This window comes from Melanerpes formicivorus, unplaced genomic scaffold (genome assembly GCF_026170545.1).
Source record: "Melanerpes formicivorus ecotype bairdi unplaced genomic scaffold, bMelFor1.0.p_v2 SCAF_6, whole genome shotgun sequence".
Lineage (NCBI taxonomy): Eukaryota > Metazoa > Chordata > Aves > Piciformes > Picidae > Melanerpes > Melanerpes formicivorus.
This window is the reverse complement of record NW_027142358.1, coordinates 25,819,778-25,845,962: the sequence shown is the minus strand read 5'-3', so window position 1 is coordinate 25,845,962 and position 26,185 is coordinate 25,819,778. Positions and strand designations below refer to the sequence as shown.

The window sequence follows — 26,185 nt, the reverse complement described above, 5'->3', positions numbered from 1 at the left end:
GCAGAGGGTAGCAGCCAGGCAGCTGCTACTTACCTCTTGAGCAGAAAGGAAGTGAATGTGCAGTAGTTTCCTCTCACTGTCCACCAGCGGCAGGAAGGTAACAGTAACATCATCGTCAGTGTTCAAGTTAGCACCAGCACCTCGATTGCCATAACCATCATTCTCCATGGCAACCAGAGCGGAGAAATGGCCCCTGGTGTAGCCCAGAGCAATGGGACTTTTCCAACAAAAGCTCTGTTCCCATAACAAAGGCAAATACACACCTAGGAGGAATTAAAACAAGGGTCAGACTCAGAACTGCAAAGACCAGCAACAAAGGATTCAGACAAAGCTTCTGCTTTTGGCTAAAGTGGTAACAGCAGCACCTTAGTAAGGTCTCATCTACAGTATTGTGTCCAGTTCTGAGTTCCTCAGTTCAAGAGAGACAGGAAACTTCTGGAGAGAGTCTAAGTTCTCCTATGATTCTATGATAGGAAGATGATGAGGGGACTGAAGCATCTCTCTCCTAAGGAAAGGCTGAGAGAGCTGGAGAAGAGCAGGCAGTGGGGATCTTCTCAATGCTGATCATTACCTAAAGAGCAGGGTTCAAAATGATGGGGCCCAACTGTTTTCAGTGGTGCCCAGTGACAGAACAAGGGACCACAGACACAAACTGGAACCCAGTAGGATCCATCTGAAGATGAATAGGCAAGGTGACACTCTGCTTTAGCAGCAGCTTTAGACTAAACGATCTTCAGAGATCCCTTCCAACTCCCACCGTTCTGTGATTCTGGGATTTAAAACCTACTTGGTTTGGCCTAAACTAGGTCACCCTTTTCAGTACAGGTAATTATTAAGGGGTTAACAGATCAGTCAAGTATCTCTGCAACTGTACAAGTTCAGACATAAAACCCATTGCAATTACAGCCACATTACTACTGCCCTATAATCTAGCAATGAACAAAACACAAGGTTAGGAAAAAGCAGCCCTTTATGTTTGGTAATTCTTCTTAAACATAAAACAACTTAGGGGGGGAAAAAGTGAAAATCAGGTTCTGCAGCACAGAACTAAAAGCTACAGCCACGTGTCTATTTTTACCAGAACAAAAACTCTACCATCTGCTTACAAAACTTATTATTAACAGAACATTACTGCACAAAGTATTATTCAGGAACCTATGTGGCCAATCCCTCATAAGCACTGGATGAATAGATGACATTACCTCAGATCAATCATACATATGTAGTCCCCCCCCAACATAAAATAAAAACACAGAAGCTGAACTCTTCTGCTCAGATACAACAGATTATTTAAGTCAGAGATTCTGCAAACAGCTGCAGTTTTTGGTCCCCACCATTTTTAGCAAGGAAGCCAGTGATTTGCTTGAGGTGCATGAAGTCTCTAAATAAACCCAGAAACTCCTTTCTTCTAGGAACATAAATAATTCTTGGTGTGTGCTGCTGCAAGACAACTTCAGGAAAAGCAATGCCTTACCTTGTGACAGCTTAAAAATAGCCAGGCATAAACTTAAGAGCACATGTAGCATAGCAACCTTTCATAGTACAGCTGCTGCCAGCACGTTAGGAACAGACACTGCAGCAAAACAAGGCACTTCACTTCTCCAATAGCCATGGAGATGGAAGAGCAATGCTGAAATGGGAATCTGAGCCAGGGGCTGGCTTTAAGGGGTTTACTGAAGTTCAGAGCACATCTTGCTTTGCTGCAACAAAAATTAGTGGGGGCTACCAGTAAATATTTGTCCCTTTTGTTATCTTAGGATCATATCATATTAAGAGGATGGAAGGGACCTCTAGAGATCATCTAGTTCAATCCCTGCAAAAGTAGGGTCACCTAGGGCAGGCCACACAGGCCACCTACAGGTGGATTTTGGAAGCCTCCAGAGAAGGAGACCCCACAACCTCTCTGGGCAGCTTGTTCCAGGGCTCCGTCACCCTCACAGTAGAGAAGGTTCTCCTCCTGTTGAGGTGGAGCGGCCTGTGTTCCAGATCATGCCCACTGTTCCTTGTCCTATTCCTGGGCACCACCAAATGGAAACTGGCACCTTCATCTTGATACCCAGCCCTCAGGTATTTACAGATGCTATAAGATCCCCTCTCAGCCCTCTTTTCTCAGGACTAAACAGCCCCCAGTTCTCCCAGTCTTTCCTCATAGGAGAGATCTTCAAGTCCCTAAATCAATTCTTGAACTGGCAATATAGAGATACCTAAAAGTGTATTTCTTTTAAATCTTTCCATTTCCTTTACATTACAATTCACACACACAACACAGCATCTAAATCTAAGGACAAATCCATTCAGTATCTTTTAGGCACTCCCTTCCTCTCATCCCCACCACAATGAAGTCTCACTAATTCAATGCCAAGTACAGAAGATGCAGAAGAAGGGGTAAGTTTTTAGTTTTAAGTTTTAGTTAAAACACTTCAAGCTTTTCCCTTAAAGAACCAAACATCCATCAGCATGGAAATCACATGCTGACAGTAAAGTATCATGAAGACAGTCCCTCAGTTCCTGGAAATTCATTGCTCATTCACACTGAGAAGTAACTTTATGAACTTTTTTCCAAGTTAGTCTGAATCATCCATCAGCAGAGCAAACAACTGAGGGTCCTTCACTTAAATATGATGGTACTGTCTATATCTATATTGGTTAGGTCACTGAGGCCTTTCAGAACTGAAAGCATCAGCACCCTCAAGCTGACTGCTTCCCCCTCCTCTTCCACAAGGTGCGATCATAGAGCTATATTCTCAAGAGGTCCACGCCTTCCACTCACAGCCTGCGCCAGCTCCTCAGGATACTAACACTAGTGCAGTGGGTTGACCTTACCCACCCATCCACTCACTCCCCTCCTCAGAAGGTGCAGGTGAAAACATCAAAAAGCTCATGCATTAAGGACAAGGACAATTACCGTCATGGGCAAAACCGATTCCATTTGGAGAAGAAATTCTTTACAGTGAAGGTGGCAGGACACTGGAACAGGATGCCCAGCCTCCAAGCCTGGAAGTATTCAAAGCCAGGTTGGATGGGCCCTTGAGCAACCTAATCTAGCAGCCATGGCTGGGGGGCTGGAAGTATGTGATCTTTATGGTCCTTTCCAACCAAACCATTCCATGATTCTAATTAATACAGACAGTTAATGCCCTGCTCTCCAAAACCGACAGATTTTGGCCCAAGCACTATCCAACATTATCAGGGCTACAGAAATCACAGATGAGCAACGCGTCTCATCTCTACAGACATCTCACATTCCGTCTAACTACACACAACTCCTGGGTCAGGCATAGCAATGTGACCTTTCAAGAGTGGAACAATCTTCACATTGAAATTCCACAGCTTTTTGCAATGTTTGGGTTGTGTGGTTTTTTTCACCATTGTTTTATCTAAGTAAGAATTCCACACAAAGAATTTCCTCAAGACAGAAGGACATGCTACACTTCCCATTCCTCCCCAACAGTATGTGATGACCTCCACAAGAATGGAATTTCAAGCATTACTATGGAGAATATTTGTTGCTCCTAAGACTCATAAAAGTCAAACTGCTATACATTGAGATGGTGGTGTAAAAACAGCTGATGTACACACAAGCCATGGAAAGTACAGAGCATTGGCTAACACCTATCCTGGAAGCCATCCATGTAGGATTTTTTTTTCTCCAGCCTGATCTGGTGATAATTTGTTTAAAAGCTGTATATTCATGCAGCTAGAGCAGGAGCACAGTCAAGGCCAAGTAAATGGATCTTTCATTGTTGAAGCCTTAATATTTAAAGAAGCATTAAGAGTCAATTGAAATCTAGGAAATGAGGAAGCTGTCAGTGACAGGACTTAGAGCAGTCACAGTAAGGATATCAAGCTGGAACAAGAAATCCTTTGAGAAAATAATTCTGATCAGGGAGATTCTGGGGGCAGAGAAGGGTTTACAGTGCCTTCCAAGGTGCTGCAAACTGAACCATGATGTTAAGTAAGCATTAAGAATATTTATTTCTCTATTACAACCTGCAGTTTTTCTTTGCTCTTTCTTTTCGGGGGCCTGTGATCTGAAACACAAGTAGGGTGCTGCACAGCAGATCAGCCAAGTCCAGACAGTACTCCAAGCTTCACCAAGAGGGCACATGCTGACCAAAGCTCACATGGGCCCAGAGCAGCAAGTCTTGTGCCATTTGCAAGAGATTTGTCTCAGCAGCCCACACTGGTCTGAGTCCAAGAGCTGTTTGTTTTCAGCTGTGCTGCATTTAATTACCACACATTAACCACAAAAATGTGGTTAGACAGGGACAGAAGTAATTCTAGGTAATCCAACACAGGACTCCTAAGTTCACCTGTTCACAGTCTCATGTGTTCCCATGGATGGATGGATGCAGCTTGTGGTAAGCAAATCACAAGTCACAAATATTTGCCCGACTAAGTTCCTGGAAACGTGTGCCTAGTGAAAGGTTGTCCCAGACACTGGGCTGCCTTCTGGTTCAGACAGCAAGAGAATAGTTTGTAAACTATATTTTAAAAAGCATATTTAGGCCATGTAACATTTTTCTGCCTCAGTGCCCAGCCTATAATACAAAAACATTTAGCAAACCACTCAGCCACACAAACCTGGTGTCAGATCTGTATCGCATGAATAACTGTTCTTTCCCAATCTATTTCTCATCACCTCAAACAAAAGATAAAACAGCTACAAAAAGCACCAAATTTTTTATAGTCTTTAACAAAAATAAGTAATTTTTCTCACATTAAAAAGTTTTGTCACTGCTCTAAACTTGTAAGTCAGCTTCTCAGAAGACTCTGCATAGGGACTCACCAAGGAGCACCTCTGTGCACACAGGCTGAGTGAGATGGGACTGTTCAGCCCAGAGAGGAGATGGCTCTGGAGGGACTTTATAGCTGCCTTCTAGTATCTGAAGGGAACTTACAGGAAGGCTGGGGAGAGACTTTTCATAAGGGTGTCCAGTGATAGGACAAGGGAGAAGAGTTTTAAACTGAGGCAGAGTAGGTTTAGACTGGATCTTAGGAAGAAGTTCTTCAGTATGGGCGTGGTGAGACTCTGGAATAGGTTGTTGCCCAGGGAGGCTGTGGATGCCTCCTCCCTGAAGGCATTCAAGGCCAGGCTGGATAAGGCCTTAAGCAACCATGTCTAGTCGAGAGGCATCTCTGCCCATGGCAGGGAGGTTGGAAAAGATGATCTCTAAGGTTCTTTCCAAGCTAAGCCAGGCTATGACACATAGCTATAATAGGTCACACATTTGACATTAACTCCATAGCTTGGAGTTCCACACTGTGGGTTTGTCTCCTTCCAAAGTTAGTGTGTGTTTATTAAAATCACAAAAAGATGTTTTGGGAAGTCCTCTACTAAGCTATAAATAAACGGTGATGTGTTGGTGACAACATCCATAGGGCAAGCATGAAGCAGAAATACTTGAGGCCAAGAAGATGAACCATGGGCAAAACAAACACCCTGCCAGCCTGTAAAAGAGCCAGAGTGCCAGATCAAACACTTCTTTCCACAGGGGTTTTGTCTCCTGCTGAGCACAAACAGATTCTTCCCATCCCCTTTGTGCTGTAAATAACAAAGCATCACTGTGTAATGCAGAGGGAAGTCACCTAAACACACATTTGGCTTGTAGAAGCCTCCAGACATAGGTCTGAGCAAAAGTGGACTGAGTCAATTAAACATCATCTTATTTATCTTCAGGATAATCAGGCTGCTTGCCCAGAAAACTAAGAGGAGCAGCAGTTAGAAAGAACCTGATCAAGCTGCACAGAATTACAGTTGTACTTCAGAAGCAGGTCAGAATTTGTGTCACGCTTGCTGCAAAGTGCATTTCTGAAACACACATTTTAGAACTTCCTTTTAACTACATGGTGAAATTCACCTTTGCACTGCCCCTCAAGTGGGCTGCTGCGGTGCTGCAGAGAGACAAGGCATGTCCCTGCATCCTGAAAGAGCACCCAGCAGACACCATTGTCATACTGGTGAGACACTGCCAACGCAAACATCCTCTGCCTGCCTCACTCCCAACTTTATGAGCCTCCTCTGGGAAATGCTGAAAAGCTCAGCTTCTAAAATGAACATTTACAGCCAGCAGTACCACCAGCAAAAGGAATTCCCAACCCCTTTTACTAAACCTCTTGTGTCTTACAGCAGTACAAACCACACAACTTTTGATAAGTTTGCACAATCAGAGTATTTTATATACCTTAGAGACTAAAGGCTTGTTGAGGGTAGGTCAAAACACATTTTTACTGTCACTACAGGTAGCATGCTCACTCTACAATGAAAAACTGCAAGTTTGAGAGGATTGGTTTGAGTTTTAATACCTGACAAGAATTTACTTATGAGATAATTTGGTCTTTTTCCAGCTAGCAGCTTCATGTCACTCCCAACTTCCCTTATGATTTATAGCTGAACCTTTTCTAAGACTCCACTGGCAGAAGAAAAGGCTTACCTTGAAAGCGGGTATATCCTAATGTTTCTCCTCGGAAACTCTTATAATATTTTACTCCATAAACTATAATTGGTCTTCTAAGAATATGTGCAAGTACAAAAATGTGTGTCTGCTCCAAACTCGCTCCAGGCTGAACCAAAGACAAAAAAAGACATCACTTGAAACAGAACTTAACCATTTTCTATATTGATATTTGAAAAACAACCCCCAAATGGAGACAGAAAATGCTTTTAAGCGTGATCTAGCTTTGACAGGAAAAGAGAAAGACTGGGAGAACTATTACACATCAGCTGGAAATAAGCAAAAGCATGTCAGCTTGCAGAAGAATTTCATTTGTCAGGGATAATTCTTTGCCCTATTGCCTAGATTCAATCTAACATGTTTCATTCCCCACTTATAAATGAAGCTCTACATAATCTTTAGTCTAAAAAGAGGGCAGGTTAAGGTAAGTAGCTTTTGGTGACAGAAACAAAACAAAAAATCACATCCAAAACAAAGCACAAGAAAACAGCATCCAAATCATGTTTATATGTGAAAGAAGAGATAAACATATTCCTCTGGTTGGAAGCTTCAGGAATGTAAATCTCATTTTGGAAGGGAGTCACCCTGATGACATTTAAGCAGTGCAAGCTTACAGATTTGTAGGGGTGTTCTAGGGAGTAAGCATTGCAGGAGCTAGGAAGCAGGACATATTAAATAAGTATTTGTCTGTTAGTTTACTCTACAGACTTTACTTACACACCAAAAGAGTCAGACTCTTTTGTACTGTGCTGCCTAATGGTAAGCTCAAAAATTAAGAATTCCACATGAACCTTTCCATCTTGGCAGAAGAGCTCAGCAAGTAAGACTTTTAAATTGCTGGCTTAAGAGGAATGTTTTCCTTTAATCTATGGAAATTCTTAGCCCTGAAGAGCACCTTTCTCCTCAGAAGTTAACATAACCTTTCAAACAGCCATCTCATAAAGCAGGTTTCTCACCTGGCTCGCAAGAGAGAGTATGAATGCCCAGTCCTCCTGCCACTGTTCTTCCCGCAAGGAGAAATGTAAACCAAAGCTCTGTGAATACCACGATTCCCACTCTTTCCAGCGTGTGTAGAACCTAGAACGTTAGGGAGAGAGTGGTAAAGGCAAAACTATTTATTCAATCACCATACACCTTGTATGCAATCCTGGTAATCCTTTATCCCAAGCCTGTAGAGAAGGGGGAAAGAGAGAGATGTGTCAGGAAAACTGAGTTTTGTTTCACTCTTCAGCAGACTGCATTGGGTAATCTGTATTTAAGAAATCAGTTGGGATGGCAATGACTGCAGCAAACACTCTGTAACAGATGCAAGTTCCCAACAGGTTCCTGGCTTCTTTTAATACTTCATGTAATAGGGTTTTTTGCAGGCTTATTTAGGATTATTGGTGCACAAGGAACATTACTAAGACATTCCATTTCACAGAGGAGGAGCTGCTCATCCTTCTCACATAGACACACCAAGTATTTGCTATTGTTGACCATATCATGAGTAAACGAACTTCAGAGTACTCGTGTACCAACTTCAAACAGACCATGGTTAAGAGGCCAAATGTGTTTTGTATCAGTTTTTGGAGCACAGAGTATTCAGTAGGGATAGGAGTATGGCAATCTCATGTTACAAGGAACAATTATAAAGCTGCGTGGGTAAGAATTGAATATAGCAAGTGGGATGAATCAGATTTACACTGAAAGCTTTATACTCACAGGATTCCTGTTTTTCTGTTTAAATTAGCATTTTTGTATGCCTTAGGTTTTATCCTTCTTAATCCACTACAAAGAAAAGTGACCTACACTTTAAAAAGCAGGTGCTGGCTTCTTAAAGGTTCAAAATTTGCCTGATCGCTACTATGGAAAGGCCACAACTTCAGCTCAGGAGCAGGGGTCTAGTGAGGAGTGCTAAGCCAACTTCTGAACAATGGCCTTCACTGTGAGTACAAAGAAACCATTCTGGAGTTTAGCTTATTAAAAAGTCATTGAAACTAACTCATTTTAATTAAAATCTGAGAAAATTAACCAGCAGTGAGTGCATACGGAAGAAACCTTTCAGTAAAGATGTAATCATCCTAAAGTCCTGATGCATGTAACAGCCACCACCAACCAGGCTGGCTTTCCCAAGTGCAGCTACAACCTTTGCTTGGCTTAAAAGACCCATTAGTAAGACTCTTTGATAGGTCTGGGTGCTCACTCCCAGTAACACATGCATAGGGGTCTCCCCACGCTCCAGTTTCTACCCAAATACATCAGCTGCTTCCACAGATGTCCTGTCTGTTTTCTCCAGAATTCTCTGGCCCAACACCTTGTGATAAATGAATTAATTGCCAGGGCTCCTGAAAGATTCTGCTGAAGAGAGAAAGCAAAAAAGAAGGAAAAAAAAAAAGGGGGGGGGAGAGGGGCAGCAGGGAGAAAAAGAGAGAGAAGGAGAACTGAAAAGTGGGGGGAAAGATGAGGGAAGGCAGAAAAAAAATGGGTGATGGGGAAAGAAGGCAAACACAAAGAGGGGGGAAAGAGGGGGCAAAAAGTGTGTGTGGCAGATGTTGGAAGAGAAAGCAAAAATTAAAAGGGGGGGAGGGAGATTCCCTAATTCCCTGCCTCCCCCCAGCAAAAGCTCTACTGTGAAAGTGTTTTCCTAAAAACGTTTTTTTCCTTGTGTTAGGCAGGCACAAAGTCATCTGCAGATGTTCACAGGAGGTAGCCATGCAGACAGAAGTCAATGCTCGAGAGTTTGATCTGTTAAAACAAGCTTTTCAGTTTAGCACAAGAGAACTGAATGCATCTGTAAACATAAAATAAATACTGAAAGGCAACTTGGGGCACAGGCCCCTTTGTCCACCAAAAGCTAACCATGGAATACAAAAAGGGACAAATGGGAACACACTTTTGAGTGAAGTACAAAAGCATGGCCACTTATAGGGTGAGTGGAAAAGACTGCACAGGCCAGGGCCTCTGGGAACTTCACTACTGAGCTTTTTCTGAGTAGCAGACAGCAGACTGTCTCTAGTAAATACATTCTTCTTTGTTCAGCATCTAAACAAATACAACAAAATGAGGCCAAATGAGTTACATGAACGTTCAGTGTCTGACTACAAAGATACACAGGTTTAAGTCTTTGTGAAGGCTCTGAAGAACAAATCCACTAGATAAAAGTTTAATCATGCTGTTGTTGAGTAGTGATTGCATAACAGCCTGTTCTTTCAGCAACTGTCATTAAAGCCAGTGACAGCAGCATCACTCCCTAGCTGCTACACATCTTAGCCCACAAAAATCAAATACATCTTCCCACACAGAATCTATACAGCAAGTAGAGGATGTACAGGATGATCAGTTTACAGAAGAGCTTAACTAAAAGACTTCTCACACCCTCAATCCAGATTTTGTGGAAGGAATGAATGACTCAAGTCTGATCAAGTACCACCACTAACACACCAGTTGACTATTCAAGGCGCTCCATCACTAACATCCCCTCCTGCAGTACAGGAGAAGGAAGATGGGGAAGGGAAGGGCATGGCTGATATGGCTGTGTAGTCACTGAATACATAGCCAGGGTCCTCAACAGGATGCTCTGGGGTGGGATGTAATTGAGATAAAAACTTATGTTGGCTGCTGATCTCTGCATTAACAGTTGAACTTGATGATCCTAAAGGTCTCTTCCAACCAAAACCATCCTGATTCCCTGCCCTTCCTCGGTGTATTTCTGCCCTGGGCTAGGTCGGATGGCAAACCACCTTCACGGCTCAAGCGCAGGCACTGCAGTAGATGTAGGCAGGGATGTCCAACCAGTTGGATCTGGGACACCACATCTCTCTGCCATAAATTTACTTGTGCCTTGGTTTCCCTTTCTGTGAAAGGAGAACTTCCCTGGCTCATGGTGATGCCTAACATGGCCCCAGGGTTTCTGGTTAGCACATGGTATATAGATGCCTTGGAAGTTGTGGATGCCCCCTCCCTGGAAGTGTTCAAGGTGAGGGTGGATGAGCAGGGGCCTTGAGCAACCTGGCCTGGTAGAAGGCGTCTCTGCCCATAGCAGAAGGGTTGGAACTAGATGATTTTTAAGGTCCCTTCCACCCAGCCATTCTACGATTCTCACTCAGAATGTGGCTCTGTAGAAGTCTGCACTAGAATCTGTACTAATTTTTCCAATAACAGGTTAGTAAATAAGATTATCCAGACTGAAGGTAGGAAATCATATTCAAACAGCTACAAAGGAACAAGAGAGCCAGTTAAAAAAAATAATTGTGCTTCCAGTTAGGATAATAACTGACTTTAATTCAGAGTAAAATGCAAATTCCACCTAGAACACAAAACTAAAAAGCTGAACCAGATTCAATACACTCTAAATGCAAAGTGTTGCCTTAGCTACAACAGTAAATCAACAATGGTTAACACTAACACTCTGGAAGTCTGGTTTAAACCTCAATAGCTTGCAGCATGGGTTTTGGATACCATGCTTGTTTTTGTTGCCACAATACCTATCTGTCATAAACTTCTGTTCTGGCCTCAGCAGGAACTGCCTGTGATGCCAGGGACATTTCTGTATGGTTGAGATGCACACTCCATTATAAACAACTCTAAAGCAGTGACAGATCCATCTGGACGCAGGTTCTTGGGAGAACTGTCACCAAAGCAGCAGTTTATGGATGCTAATTAGATCTTGGTGCTAATTTTGGGACTTTTCTCCATACAGCAAACAGTCTGAAACAGTAAGCACAACAGCTACTTTTGGTACCCCCTATAGTTGGCTTTTGTTGTTGATGTACTGCACATCACACAGGGCAAGGGAACAGGCTCGTTCTCACTACCTGCTGATAGTGTTTCCCTTGTCCTTGACTGCCAGAACACAAAACTAATCACCTGTGCCTTAAGTTATTAGGTTTTATCAGCCTCCTCCTTTAGTCCCAATACACACTTGAGAACGGTCAGACACTTAGAGGGGTCCAAAAATAAGAACTTTTCCCTCTGGCAGAGGCAACCACACAGTATCAGACTAAAGAAGGCTGACACAAAACAACAAAAGTTGTTTTACAGAAGGATAAATTGATTGTATGGCCAAGTGACAGTACTAGTTAAAATGTCACCACTCTGCTTTACTGCCATGATTTTAGCAGGCAGAAGAGGGACAAAAAGAGCAATACCAAATAAAGCTGTAACTAAGCAGATGGAATGAAAATACTGAAGAGTTTATACAGGAATAAAAGGCTATCTTCTGTTAACAACCTTCTGCAAAGCTTTCACCACAAAGCCAGGCATGGCATGTGCATGATTTATACTGCAAGCACACAGAAATTCCAGTCTTAGTGACTGCAGTTAGGTCTCTCCTGACAGGAATTCAGCATTAAATATTTCACTCTTTTCAATGCTATTTGGTGAATATCATGTACCAGCACCGAGTTCAGAGCATCCCACTTTCCAGTGCTGGCATTTAAAATAGGCTAGATCTAGAATACTCTGTGAATCCTGCTATGACAGCATCTTTTGAGGCACAAATTTGACAGTAAATTGGTGGTTGCATTTCTTAGAACACAGGAGGCTTCACTTGAACTTACAGAGAAACTTCTTCACTTGGAGAGTGACAGAGCTCTGGAACAGGCTGCACAGAGAGGGTGGAGTCTCCTTCTCTGGAGACTTTCGAAGCACTTCTGGACGCATTCCTGTGCAACCTGATCTAGGCATACCTATGTTTGTGGGAGGGTTAGACTAGACCTCCAGAGGTCCTACCACATACCAGGCTCGATGGAAAGCCACCTCCAAGGCTGACAAAGCACCAACTTACCAATGCGAGCAGTCGTGTAAACTGTCGTGAAGCGCTTTCCGCAGCACTGAGTCCTTGTCGTAAATGCCCCACGTGGCCTGCAGTACTGAATCAAGCAGGCAGTCCCCTGCAGTCCGATTCCAAAGTGCATATAACCTGCTCTCCAAGCGTGTGCCCAGTTCCAGCGACCAGTTAATGATGGGAGATTCCTCTTCTAGCTCTGCAACATGACATGAACAGGTTTTCAAATCTATATTCATTTGAAATCCCAGAGAATCCAAACAGCAAGGCATAATCTTAACTAATTACTCATTTACAGAATCACAGAATGGCAGGGATTGGAAAGGACCTCTAGAGATCAAGTCCAATGCCCCTGCCAAGGCAAGAATAGAATAAACCAGGTTGGAAGAGACCTTCAAGATCATCGCGTCCAACCTATCATCCAACACCACCCAACCAACTAACCCATGCAACCAAGCACCCTGTCAAGTCTCCTCCTGAACACCTCCAGTGATGGCAACTCCACCACCTCCCCACTCAGCCCATTCCAATGGGCAATCACTCTCTCTGTAAACTTCCTCCTGACCTCCAGCCTGAACCTCCCCTGGTGCAGCCTGAAACTGTGTCCTCTTGTTCTGGTACTGGCTGCCTGGGAGAAGAGACCAACCTCTGCCTGTCTACAATCCTGCTTCAGGTAGTTGTAGACAGCAATAAGGTCACTCCTGAGTCTCCTCCAGGCTAAGCAACCCCAGCATCCTCAGTCTCTCCTCATAGGGCTTGTGTTCCAAGCCCCTCACCAACTTTGTTGCCCTTCTCTGGACTCGTTCCAGCAAGTCAACATCCTTCCTAAACTGAGGGGCCCAGAACTGGACACAGTACTCGAGGTGTGGCCTAACCAGTGCAGTGTACAAGGTCGCACAGGAACACATCCAGGAAGGTTTTGAATGTCTCCAGAGATGGAAACTCTAAAAGCTCTTTGGGCAGCCTGCTTCAGGGCTCCATCACCCTTAAACTAAAGATATTCCTCTTCATGTTTAGATGGGACTTCCCATATTCAGGTTTGTGCCCATTACCCCTTGTCCTGTCACTAGGCACCACTGAAAAAAAGACTGGTCCCATGACATGAGTAAGCTTTCCTTCATGCCTCGGGAAAGGTACTGTCAAGTAAGGAAAGACAAACAAGACCCCAAACCAGAGTCTGTGGAGGATCATCAGTGAAGTGTGAAGATTTGCTCATTTTTCTTTAAAAAGCTTGTGACTTAAAACTGTAAAGCATTAACAAATCTTTACAATGTAAACAATACATTATGAACACCATTCCTACAGATTCCATTCTTTCCCTGCTCATAAATAGACCAAAAACGTTAAAACTAAAACAATTATGGAGTGAAGATTAACTTGAAAGCACTACATCTATATTTGAAGCACACTTAGACAAAAAATGCATTGCTTTTCTTTTCAATCAACAAATTCTCTCATGAACAGCAGGGAGAGATCATAGCCATCCTCAGAGCATTTACCTTTCTGAACATCTCTATCAAGTACTTCATCAAATAACTTTTCTTGGACTGTGGGCGGTAAGTCTTCAATATCTGGAAAATAAGAAAGCAAATACAACAGCCACCTTAATGCTGATGTAAGAGAGACACAGCACCAGCTGATGCTCAAGATGTACAGAAAACCATTCACCCTATCATCCCTAATCTTCACCTCATCATCCCTCCTCTGAAAAGCTGCTATTATTTTCACTTCTGTCATTTGTGACCACAGGTTTCACAGAGCATGCTGAAGCAGAGATGTACCTCAGACTGTCAGACCTGTTATGCAGAAAGGATCATTACAGCACAAGAAGGCTTCTTTGAAGGAGATAGTGGAGAGCCACTTTGAGGTGGAAAAATAAAGAGTACTTTCAAACCTACTCTATTTAGGACAGCATCAATCCTAAGCAATAGTCTTCCACCCATCTGAATGGCTTCCCTTCCCCAGTCTCCCCTAAGGGACAAGTACAGTTTGCCATGAGACTTCCTTAGTTGTTTCACTCAGACTTTGATGAAACAGTTCAGAGAACCCCAATGGATTGCAGATTAGAAAACAAGAAATGGGAGAACTACTCAGCTATGCCAATTAAAAAACAAAAGCCACAAATGACAAGTGTTCCAAGTGCTCTACAGACAGAATCTGCGACTGTGGATCTATCTCTAAAACAAATAAATGAACAATGGGCAAAACTTTGACTTCTGTATCGTGCAAGACAACCAACACTGTCACACATTCACCAGCTAGACCTTCAAGATTGGCTCCTGGCCTACATTTCAACACAGGACAAGTAGTGATGGGTTGCTAGGCAGATCAGCAACTAGGGAAACTTTGGCAGCTTCAACACAACGATGAAACAAGTACATGAAAGTTAAGGCAGTAAATCAAATAGTTAAAGCAGAGATATCTAGCATCCCTTTGGGCATGCTAGGGGCAAATAACTGGGTGCTAAGTGGTATTTCAGGAGCATGAAGATTTCTCCTAATTTCAGAGTCTCTCCCAGCTCCATTGTCATATCTGCTAGCCCTGCTCAGACATCCAACACTCTAAGGCTTCTGAAAGTGAAATTCACATTTAGGCCCATGAGTTGCTACAGAAGCATATAATTGTTGGTGCAGGTAGGGTGCAACTTTTGAATGACTGGGGTTTTGTGGAATTTTCTACTGAATCTGGCTTACACTAGTCAGCAATCAACTCAAAAAGTTTTGCACTCTAATATCTGGCTGAATGGCTCTTCTGGAAGATTCTTTGAAAGATCAAGCAGAATCTGGTTGCTGAACTACATCAGTTAGGTCTACATCTGGATTGGACTGTGATTTATATCACTATCCTTGGAAGTGATGTCTTGAGACCATCTGCTAAATGTTGACTACAAGAGGTATTCATCTGACTAAGTGTAAATGACAGTGGAGATAACACTGACATTCTTGATGTACAGACAAAGCTTTTGAACACTCTTATTCCTTAGCTATTTAATGACTATTACATCTGTAAAAAAGCTGCACAGCGGTTTAAGATGTCTCTTGAAAAACATTGAATAAATTCATCAGTTCTGGTGAGAGTGACAATGCTCATGTGTTACAGAGTCATGCTGCTGCCCCTTTTTACCCTTCTCCCCACCCCAACAGCAATGAAGTGTTCCTATATTTCATACACCCACATCTGCAACTCTCAGAATAAGACTGAATACAACACCTCATACAGGTTCTTGGTAGACAAGTGGTAAATACTATCCTGACTTTTTGAAGAGCAGATGAGTTAACAATCAAAGAAGCTTCAAATACAATTCTTACAATGCTACTGCCTTATTATAAAGGCAAACAGATCTGCTGCTTAGCAGAGTTTCCATCTACACATTGTCTTACCTCTGGTAAGCTTAGCAAACAGCTATGGAGATTACGAATCTTCTAAATAGTTTTTTGTTGATAGAAAAAACATTGTCTTGCTCACAGAGCACCTCAAAAGCACAAAAAAAGCTAGGTACACCTAAGAATAGCTCTGGACCTTAACAAGAGCAGTGAAAGCTAACATGACTATGTGAAAACTCATATTGGAGCCCAGAACCATCTGTGTTCCAATCTTAACTTTAAACACAGCCTTTCCTTAGCAGACACCACTCTTCTTCACTTTCCTCATGTCTAAAGAGGACAACAGATGTTCACAGGAACAATGTATGGGTTGAAGTGTGCAAACACCAAGTATCAGTTAGTGAATTCAATTACATCTGACCTAAGCTATCAAAACTAGGTAAATAAAACCTATATACACATGCCACCACCATCACAAAGTCAAAGCACACATCCAAAACAAGCAACTCTCAACCAGGTGGCAAAAAGAAACTAAACCAACCAACCTTCCATTAATGAGAAAAATGTGGTAGGTACCTGCAGGTAAGGTAAACGTCACAAGGTCAGTCAGAAAATAGCAAGCAAAGTCTCCCTTCCGTTGATGAAGAGATGCAGCAATTTCACGACGAATTTGTTCCGTGACCTCTGGACACACCATGGCAGGAATGCACTTTGCTGCGTGCTGGGATACCTGTAACACAGCACAGTTACTGCACCCTGTGTGGTTTCCACATAAACACAAGGACTCCATGTTATTTCTACTTCAATACAAAGACTTGGGAGTGATAACCACCAGCGGACAGTATTTAGTTAACAAGCAATGTAATAAAAGTATAAACACTGATACACTGAAAAATTTCATGTGACTCAGTCTCATTTCTCATGTAGATGATAATAAAGTTGGTTAAGAACATCTTTAAATTAAGGGCTGAATTAACAGATCATGACTTCCAGCAAGAAAACCAGAATAGATAAAAACTAGGTAACAACAGGTAACATCTCAAAGAACTTCATTATCACAGCAAGAGAAACAAAGATTCTTGCCCAGAACTATTAAGATAAATTTTGCCAGATTCTGATCATCAGTGGATAGAACTCCTTCAGTGATACAGGGATGACAGTGAATATACTACAAAAAGCTTTAACACACACAAATTTCACTAGGTAATATCCCAGCAAAGGAAAGTATCCCTGAGGCTCAAGCATCACGAAACACATGTCCTTAGAACTGAAACAAAACCCAACAGAACAATCTGTGAGACAGTATTTTAGCAAGTTAACTTGTTTTTAAACATGATTCCATCCACCCAGACAGCTATGCAAGCAGAACAAAATTGCTGCTATTAGCCATATGTAAATATATACACTTCTCAAGGCTTTAGCTATATTTGTCTTGCTTCACCTACTCCTTTTAATTGCTCAACCCTAAGCAGACCATCACCTTTATGTGCTTCTCAGGCCTGCTACTCCTCAGGAACACACACTTTCGGAATTGTGTTAAGCATCAAGGAGGAAAGAAAGAGGAGTAAAAATTTAACTCTGATTAGGTGAAGAGCCTTACTTCTGAACTTAAGAAAACAAGAGGAAAAAGGTAACAGAATTACTTATGGATCTAGTAACAGAGGAAAAAAAGAAAAAGGTAGAGGAGGACAGGGTGGGGAACAAACAAAAAACCACCACACACACCCCCCATTGAGATGGGCCATACAAAAATACATGCAAGAGTAATGAGGCCACAGTGAGGAACCAGCCAGTCCATAAAACAGGTAAGTCGTGAGAAAGATGTAGCAATTTTCCAAAGTAAGAAATTTGCCCTTCTCTGGAAGAGAAACTCCCAGAAAAACCATGGGAGGAGAAGCAGGTAGACCTATTCATTAACAAAAGTCAGGGAAAAAAAATATGCTGTCATTGATCCCCCTGTTTTGGTCCCAGGCCATTTCCTCTCCCCCACCCAAAGCACAGGAAGCCTCGCAATAGCTCACTTCCATTGCCAGTAAGGTCAGAACGTGTGCCAAAACTGCTCATTAATGAGAAAACTGAACATCCTCAACACAGCCATTACATACACGCAGTCTTAAAGTACACTTGCTTCTTAAGGAGAGCCTCAAAGGCACAAAGTAGCAATTTGCGCATTCTAACAATACCAGCCTCTATCTTCCAGCAAACACAGGTCAGTGCCTGCAAACAATGGTGTGGTTACATAAGGTTCCTGCTGAAGGACCGAAGCACCTCACCTCCGTGAGCAGGATCGCTAGCATGTCTTGTCTCTGGAAGCGTATGGCCAGATGCACAAGCGTGTACCCCACGTCGAAAGCTGAAGGGCGGTTTAGCAGGCGTACTTCATCGGCAGTAAGCTGGCGGGCAATATCTCCTCCTGATGACTTGTAAGCTTCAACAGCAGCCAAATCCCCTTCTACAACTCCTGGGGAAAAAAAAGAAAATTCATTTTACATGCTGACTGAGGCATTCTAGATCAAGCTACCTTATTTAACACATTACCATTATTGTAGGACAGACCTAACATCAATGATCAACAGCATACCCAGAAACTATACTTGTCTGTTAAAAAACACATGAAATCCGCAAAAGTATTTACACTTACCTCACCTCCTAGACCATTTCCACTATCCAAACTAGTCTGAAGATATGGCAGGTCAAAAGCCAGTTGTGAAGTGCTGCTGAGGACCCTTGTGGAATACCTGGCATAACATACTCAGCAGCAGGACTGACAGGAAGTCATTCATTCGTAGTATAGAGATTAGTTTGAGTGTGTCACCTTCCCTTTTATCTTAATGGATCTAAGAAACAGGTCTATTGTTTTTGGAATAGAAGTCCTCTTTTTGTTTTTCCCCAAATATAGTTTAAAAACAGTGCTAGAAGAGGGTACAGAGCACCAGTTTTTCAGTTCATCATCTCTGCTACTGATCGAAGTTATGCAGCTATTCAAGGTACTCAAAACTCAAATGAGGCACACATGGTATGTACCTCCTACAGCAAGACTGTGGAGGCAGGGGAACCTTAATGTTTTCTAGAGTCCCTGGGAACCTTTAGCTTCTGTACCATGTTTCCTATCAAAGCCATTCATGCTGAGTGCATTCCTTAGCTCCAGTTACCAGAATACACCATCAACACAATGCGGTGGTACGGGTTCTAGTAGAAGACTTCCTAAAATTAGAAACTCCTTCTGTTTTAGGTATTTGCTTCACAAGAGAACAGTGTAATTGAATTGTGAACTGAACAGTCAATTGAGGACAAGTGATGTTAAGACCATTTTTAAGAGAGAAGTAAACAGTTCTAATTTGCTATTGAGAAGCAGCTTTATTTGCAGCAGCTCAAGAACAGTGGAGTAAGAGTACAGATCACAGAAGCAACAAAATCTTTTCCCCCTATTTTCTGTAGTTAATCCTCCCTGCCAACTCCTAAGAGTCAGCAGTCAATCAGAGATCATGAAGCTACAAACTGAGACTCCAGTTTACCTTTCAATCAATTTGCTTAACAAGACTCAGAAATTGATCAGAAGGCAGAGAGGTAAATTTCAAACAGGGCTTTCACTCCCCACCAAACCCCAAAATCCCCACATAAACTGAACTGTCTGCTACCAGAGCAGCACACTAACCACCAGGTTGCTGGATAATCCAGGATTTAGGAAGGCATTCTTAGTTCAGCCCAAAACTCAGTCATTTTCAATGCTGAGATTACAAAGCTTTCCAAAGAAATGCAGTGGGGAAATGGATTATCAGTGAAAGACATTTCCCTACAAAGCTATCAGCTCTGCATGCTAAGCCTCGACAGATAGAAGTTAGATTCTTCTTTTTAACAGTGCTCTAAAGCAGAGAAGTTGCAGAACACAAACTCACCTTCAAGTTTCACCCAACATCTACCCATTCATCAAAGACTCAAAAGCCAATGCCAGGGCAGAATGAAAACAAGATGTTTTCTTACTTGTTTTCTTACAAGATGTTTTCAACACATTCTTACTTTTCAGATGCATGTTTCTGGTCTCTCTGTACAGAAGACAATCCCATTCCACTCCAGCAGTAATGTCTCCTTCTGCTTAAGTGCCTGACTGTGTATTCACCCCAGATGAATGCTCCCTCCCTGAAAGTGTTCAAGGCCAGGTTAGATGAGGCCTTGAGCAACCTGGTCTAGTGGAAGGTGTCCCTGCCCAGGGCAGGGGGCCTGGAACTAGATGATCTTTAAGGTGCCTTCCAACCCAAGATTCTAAGATTCTATGAGCTACAGAACTAGTTAGATTAAACTTCAGTCTGTACAAGTGAGAACTTACTCTATATCAATAATATCACAGTATCACAGTATAAGGTTGGAAGAGACCTCGAGGATCATCAAGTCCAACCTATCAACACAGACCCCATGACTAGACCATGGCACCAAGTGCCACGTCCAATCCCCTCTTGAACACCTCCAGGGATGGTGACTCCACCACCTCCCTGGGCAGCACATTCCAATGACGAAGGACTCGCTCGGTGAAGAACTTTCTCCTCACCTCGAGTCTAAACCTCCCCTGGCGCAGCTTGAGACTGTGTCCCCTTGTTCTGGTGCTGGTTGTCTGGGAGAAGAGACCAACCCCCTCCTGGCTACAACCACCTTTCAGGTAGTTGTAGAGGGCAATGAGGTCATAGTTTCATAGTTATAGTTTCATAGTTTCATTCAGGGTTGAAAGGGACCACAAGGATCATCTAGTTCCAACCCCCCTGCCATGGGCAGGGACACCCCACACTAGATCAGGCTGGACAGAGCCTCAGCCAGCCTGCTCTTAAACACCCCCAGGGACGGGGCCTCGACCACCTCCCTGGACAACCCATTCCAGGGTTTCACCACTCTCATGGTGAAGAACCTCCTCCTCACATCCAGCCTGAATCTCCCCACCTCCAGCTTCATTCCATTCCCCCTAGTCCTATCATTACCTGAGATCCTGAGAAGTCCTTCCCCAGCCTTCCTGTAGGCCCCCTTCAGATACTGGAAGGCCACAATTAGGTCTCCTCGGAGCCTTCTCTTCTGCAGACTGAACAGCCCCAACTCCTTCAGTCTGTCCTCATAGGAGAGGTGCTCCAGCCCTCTGATCATCCTCGTGGCCCTTCTCTGGACACGTTCCAGCACCTCCACATCCCTCTTGTAATAGGGGCTCCAGAACTGGACACAGTACTCCAGGTGGGGTCTCACCAGGGCTGAGTAGAGGGGGAGGATCACCTCCCTCGACCTGCTAGCCACACTTCTCCTGATGCAGCCCAGGATCTGATTGGCTTTGCGGGCTGCAAGTGCACACTGAGAGCTCATGTTGAGCTTTTTGTCCACCAGCACCCCCAAGTCTCTCTCCTCAGGGCTACCCTCCAGCCAGTCACTGCCCAGCCTGTATTTGTGCCTGGGATTGCCTCGACCCAGATGCAGGACCCTGCACTTGTTCTTATTGAACTTCATGAGGTTGGCCTGTGCCCACCTCTCCAGCCTGTCAAGGTCCCTCTGGATGGCCTCCCTTCCCTCCAGCGTGTCTGCTGCACCACACAGCTTGGTGTCATCAGCAAACTTGCTGAGGGTGCACTCAATGCCACTGTCCATGTCCCCCACAAAGATGTTGAATAAGACAGGTCCCAGGACTGATCCCTGAGGGACTCCACTTGTCACTGGCCTCCACTGGGACATGGAGCCATTGACAGCCACTCTTTGGGTGCGACCATCAAGCCAGTTCCTTATCCATCTAGTGGTCCACCCATCAAACCCATGTTTGATGGTCACCCTGAGCCTTCTCTTCTCCAGGCTAAACAATCCCATTTTCAAGAGGAGTTGCTACTGATGGAGTAATGTTACTTCAGTGAAGGGAAATGGAACACTGGAAATTCATTAATTTTCAAGGTGTTCTCCAAAGCACACATCAAATGCAGTATGAAACATAGCTGTTCTCCTATTGCAAGATTTTCACTTCCATGTGGAACTAACATAACCAAAAGGTCCAGCTTTGTCAGTACATGCTGTATCCATAACAAGAATGGCAACTGCAGCATTTTATTTCCATGCATCACATTCATGCCACTGATAAGGCAAAACCAAGGCTGCCTGTGGTATGATTCCAACCAAATGCATCAGAACTGGCTTGCTGAGGTTTTCCTGTAGCCATGCATGCATACACAGCTAAAGCCAGATAATTTCTCATGACCTCCCCTCTTAAAACGAATTACACTACAGCTTGGGCACAGCATCAGCTGAGAATCCACAGGGAAAGAAGAATTTTTATGGAAAAGCATATTTTCTGCTGTATCACAATAACCTTGATTTCTTCTTCTTAAAGTAATTCAGGGAAGACCTCTTGTTAAAGACTAATAACTATTTCATTCCCTTTCATAGTTTAACCATTTCTACAGAAACCTTCCACTATGCCACCCAACAGCAGCCATACCAAAGGCTACCCAAGACTGATGGGTAGCCACTCTGATAATCCAAATATCCAAGCATAATTTCAAAAGTCAAATAAACATCCCCCAAACATTTTTTCAATTGCTTGATCAGACTTAAATCATCCATAGCAGATGCAGTGGCCAGGCTATCAAGTACAAACTACACAGCATACAACATGCTGCCTACTGCTGAGTCAGTATTTGTCACCATTCTTTTAAGCCCCCACCCTCAGCTGCTGAGGCAACTTATTACCACCCACTCCTAACCAAACCTCAGCAACAGCTGAGGTGTAAGGCTGATGCTGAGAGGTGGCCATGCGAGGTTGGGCAACGCCTTCCCGCACTAACTACTACAAGCTGCAGTTAAGGCTCCAAAAAGCAGCGACATGTGCTGCAGGCAGCTCTGCCAGTTCCTGCAGTTTATTCCCATGTCTTGCAATACTTGACATTCCTAAAAGCCCCATGTCTGTGTCCCTCATCATCACATCCACATGAGCTTTTAAACACTGCCAGTGTAGTGATTCAACCACCTCCCTAGGGAGCCTGTTCCAGGGCTGGACAACCCTTTCTGTGAAAAAATTGTTCCTAGTGTCTAACCTAAACTTCCCCTGGCACAACTTGAGGCCACCACCTCTCATCCTATTGCTTGTTACTTGGGAGAAGAGACTAACATCCACCTTGCTACAATCTCCTTTCAGGTAGAGAGTAAGAAGGTCTCCATTCAGCCTCCTTTTCTCCAGCCTAAACAAAACCCTCCAGTTCCCTCAGCCACTCCTCAGAAGACCTGTTCTCCAGATCCTTCACCACCTTGTTGCCCTTCTTTGAATACACTCCAGCACCTCAATGTCCTTCTGACAGTGAGGGGTCCAAAACTGAACATGATATTGAAGGCACAGCCTCACCAGTGCCAAATACAGGGGAAGGATCCTTGCCCTATTCTGCTGGCTGATTTCTAAACCTCAGTGATGCAAAAACCCAGGCAAACTGTGTAAGCTTTCTATGCCTTATTTAAAAATAGAGATTGAAAATGTGTTTTATGTATAGGGTTGGCAACACTTTATCTAGAACTGAGGAACAGTGATGGTGTGCTAAATGACACATCAAACTAGCACATGGTGATGTGACTACACGCAGGCATCAGATCTAGTCATCCTCTGTTCCTTAATCCAAACATGCAAATGACTATTTTTCTGCTGGAGAGAGCATCAGGAAATTTTTAGACCAAGTCCAGACAAAATCACTCCTGGATACACTATCCATTTTGTAGTTGAGTCTCAACAGATGAATGTGACACACACAAAAACTTAAACAAATTCAAGCTACACAGAGCTTCCTCTGCAGAATTTTTTGCACAGAGCCCATTACAAGTTTATTTCCTTGCACGCTTCCTCTTGCAAACCTACTGCATGTTCTGAGGTCTTCTACTAACCTACACTGAAATACTGTGCCCCAAGTATCCAGAGCATCACTACTGCAGGGTTGATATTCTATGGTCATCTCTTGAGTTCTTCCTAGCCACAGCAAGAAAAGTCCAAGTTTCCCTTTACCCATTCTACCAAATATCTGCTCCATTTTAGCCACTTCCAAAGAACAGGGAAAATTCCTGACAGCTTATCAGGTGCCAGCCTGCTTCCACTATCAGTCAGAAGTCTAAAGCTGCAGTGAATACTGAGCAGAAATAGAGTAGTAACAGGCAGACTGATAGAAATCTGACCAAGAAAACACAAATCTTGCCCCAAAACTATGGGGTAAACTTGCCTGCATGCAACATTCACACAAACTGCCTGCATTTGCTAAAGTCAGAATCACCACTCCAAAACTAGGCCTTAATATGCTTCTACTAACAATAGGAGGCACATTCCTACAATGGCTTTGATTTCTGTCAGCTGAATGACAGCCTCCAATTTATTGAGTCTATTTAAATAAAGCTTAACAAAACACTATTTACATGAAAAATTACAGCAATATTTACTGATGTCAGAATTCACTACACTTCATAACATACAAGTGCAGGACTGCTTCCACAAGCAGTCTCTGAACTGTATTCTAATCCAGGGGCTGTGCCAGTTGGATTCTTCCCCAGTGACACCCACTGCATTCCTCAGGCTGTTGAAATGTCAAAAGAAGAGTGGCATTTGCCTTAAGATTGTTCACACAGCACTCATGAGCACTCCAGCAGCTGGACTTGTTGTGAGGGCAGAGCTCTGATCAGCTGCAAGAACTATACATCAGCAAACAAATCCTTAGTACTCAAGGTCTGTTTCTGATCCACAGCAAGAATAGCTTCTCTTTGAAGTGGACTTCTGAAAAGTTCTTTTGATGCTGCAGCTAAAAACATCAGTCTGTGTGTGTGGCCACCACCAAGTTTTGCCTTCTTTAATGCACAAACCCTACTATAACCTGACCTCCTCAGTGACAGGATGGAATGGCAAGTGCTGCACCCAAGCTGTGAGGAAATAAAGTGCAAGTTTATATTCTGCATTTACAAGTTCAGTGGTAACCCCATTTGCAACTGAGGCATTTCCTCTTAGTGGAACATTCTTTCACAGCACCAGGAGCCAACATTTTTTCTCTTTTCTAGTAAAATCCTGACTCTTACAGAGAGCACAGACCAGGAATAAGCAATCCCAGTATACACAAGACAAACAACAGAGACTAAGGTTGTTTAAAAGACCAATTAGAAAAACATATTAATCACCCAATAGCAACTATTTGTGCCACCATGGTCCTGTGGTTTTCCTGCTACAACTATCTTCTTTAATAATCAGTATTGCACAGAGTCACAGCATTGTGGGGTTTGGAAGGGACCTCTGGAGGACACCTACTCCATCCTCCCTACTAAAGCAGGTTTGCCAGTCTTGCTCATATGAAATAAGCCCATAATTAAGCCTAGCTGCTAAAACCAACACTGCTTCACCTAAGGTGCTATTACATTTATTCTTTAAAATAAGTAAATGACCTCTGCAGAAAAGGACCTTGGAGTCCTGGTTGATAAAGAAGTTATCCATGGGACAGCAATGTGCCCTGGTGGCCAAGAAAGCCACCTGTTTAGTCTGGAGAAGAGAAAGCTAAGAGGGGGCCCTATGAATGTCTACAAACATCTGAAGGGTGGCTGTCAGGAGGATGGAGCCAGTCTCTTTTCAGTGATGCTCAATGGTAGGACAAGGAGCAATGGACATAAACTCAACCACAGGAAATTCCATCTCAACATGAGAAAAAGCTTCTTTACTGTGAGGGTAATGGAGCACTGGAACAGGCTGCTCAGAGATTATGGAGTCTCCTCTGGAGATCATCTAAACCTGCTTGGGTGCATTCCTGTGTGAGCTGCCCTAAGCAGTCCTGCTTTGCAGGGGGGTTAGCCTTGATGCTCTCTGGAGGTCCCTTACAACTCCTAGAATTCTGTGATTCTGTAAGTATTTCCAGGGTTTAGTGCAGTTAAATAAAATATGAAAAACACAGAAAAGCTTACATGTCCATCTAGAAACCTAAATCCCATTTGCCCTGATTGCACAGTCCCAATGAATGATGACAGAACAACCTGTTGTAGGTTTCCCCAGAAAATACTACAGCTGCAGCCTTTATTTACTCACTCTCTGTTTGACAGTTCTGGAGCACACTGGCTGGCACAACTTGCAAATAAAATAGGCAAATTCTATCAAATAGGCTGATGCAGTTCTGCCTTTTTTCGTTTACAGGGCAGTAGAGGGCCTGGGGGAAACAGACCTGGGCAGCAGCACTGCCTCCGATAGTCAGGACATGGCCCACCAGCTCCACACACAGCTCCCAACAGCAGCAAGGGATCAATATGCTGGGAGACAGATGAAAAGCAAAGACAGGGAATAGTAACCTTCCCTTTGACTACATTTGCTGTCAATTTAGTTCCTCCACAATACCTCAGCTGAACAGCTATGAAGACAAATGAGCAACTGTAGAACAGCAAAATGCAGCAGGTCAGACAGCCTACAGCAGCTGATTCTGCAGTAGGCTCCTGACCCTTAAAGCCCGTTAAAAAACCCCATCACTGTGTGTATATATATATATTTATTTTATTTTAAAAGCACACATACAGTCTTGTACACACTACAGGGAAAGCATTCTAAGTCTTTGAAAAGGGTGACCACAATGAAGGTGAAAGGAAAAGAGAATTCATTTCAATAATATACCTGCTAAAATAAAGGTATGTTTTGATAAATT

The 26,185-nt window shown here is 43.3% G+C and overlaps 1 protein-coding gene across 2 annotated transcripts in view; it reads right to left on the bottom strand.

Annotated features, from left to right (window-relative positions):
• Nucleotides 1–26,185, bottom strand: part of ZRANB1 (zinc finger RANBP2-type containing 1) — a 56,169-nt gene that overhangs the window by 4,130 nt on the left and 25,854 nt on the right. For both annotated transcript variants that reach the window (XM_068140191.1, XM_068140190.1), the window contains exons 4-10: nucleotides 17,819–18,006; nucleotides 16,122–16,275; nucleotides 13,722–13,793; nucleotides 12,223–12,421; nucleotides 7,412–7,532; nucleotides 6,435–6,564; nucleotides 34–263 (exon numbers count right to left, since the gene is read on the bottom strand). In XM_068140191.1, the coding sequence (XP_067996292.1) occupies nucleotides 34–263; nucleotides 6,435–6,564; nucleotides 7,412–7,532; nucleotides 12,223–12,421; nucleotides 13,722–13,793; nucleotides 16,122–16,275; nucleotides 17,819–18,006 (1,094 nt within the window). The remainder of the gene's footprint in view (nucleotides 1–33; nucleotides 264–6,434; nucleotides 6,565–7,411; nucleotides 7,533–12,222; nucleotides 12,422–13,721; nucleotides 13,794–16,121; nucleotides 16,276–17,818; nucleotides 18,007–26,185) is intronic.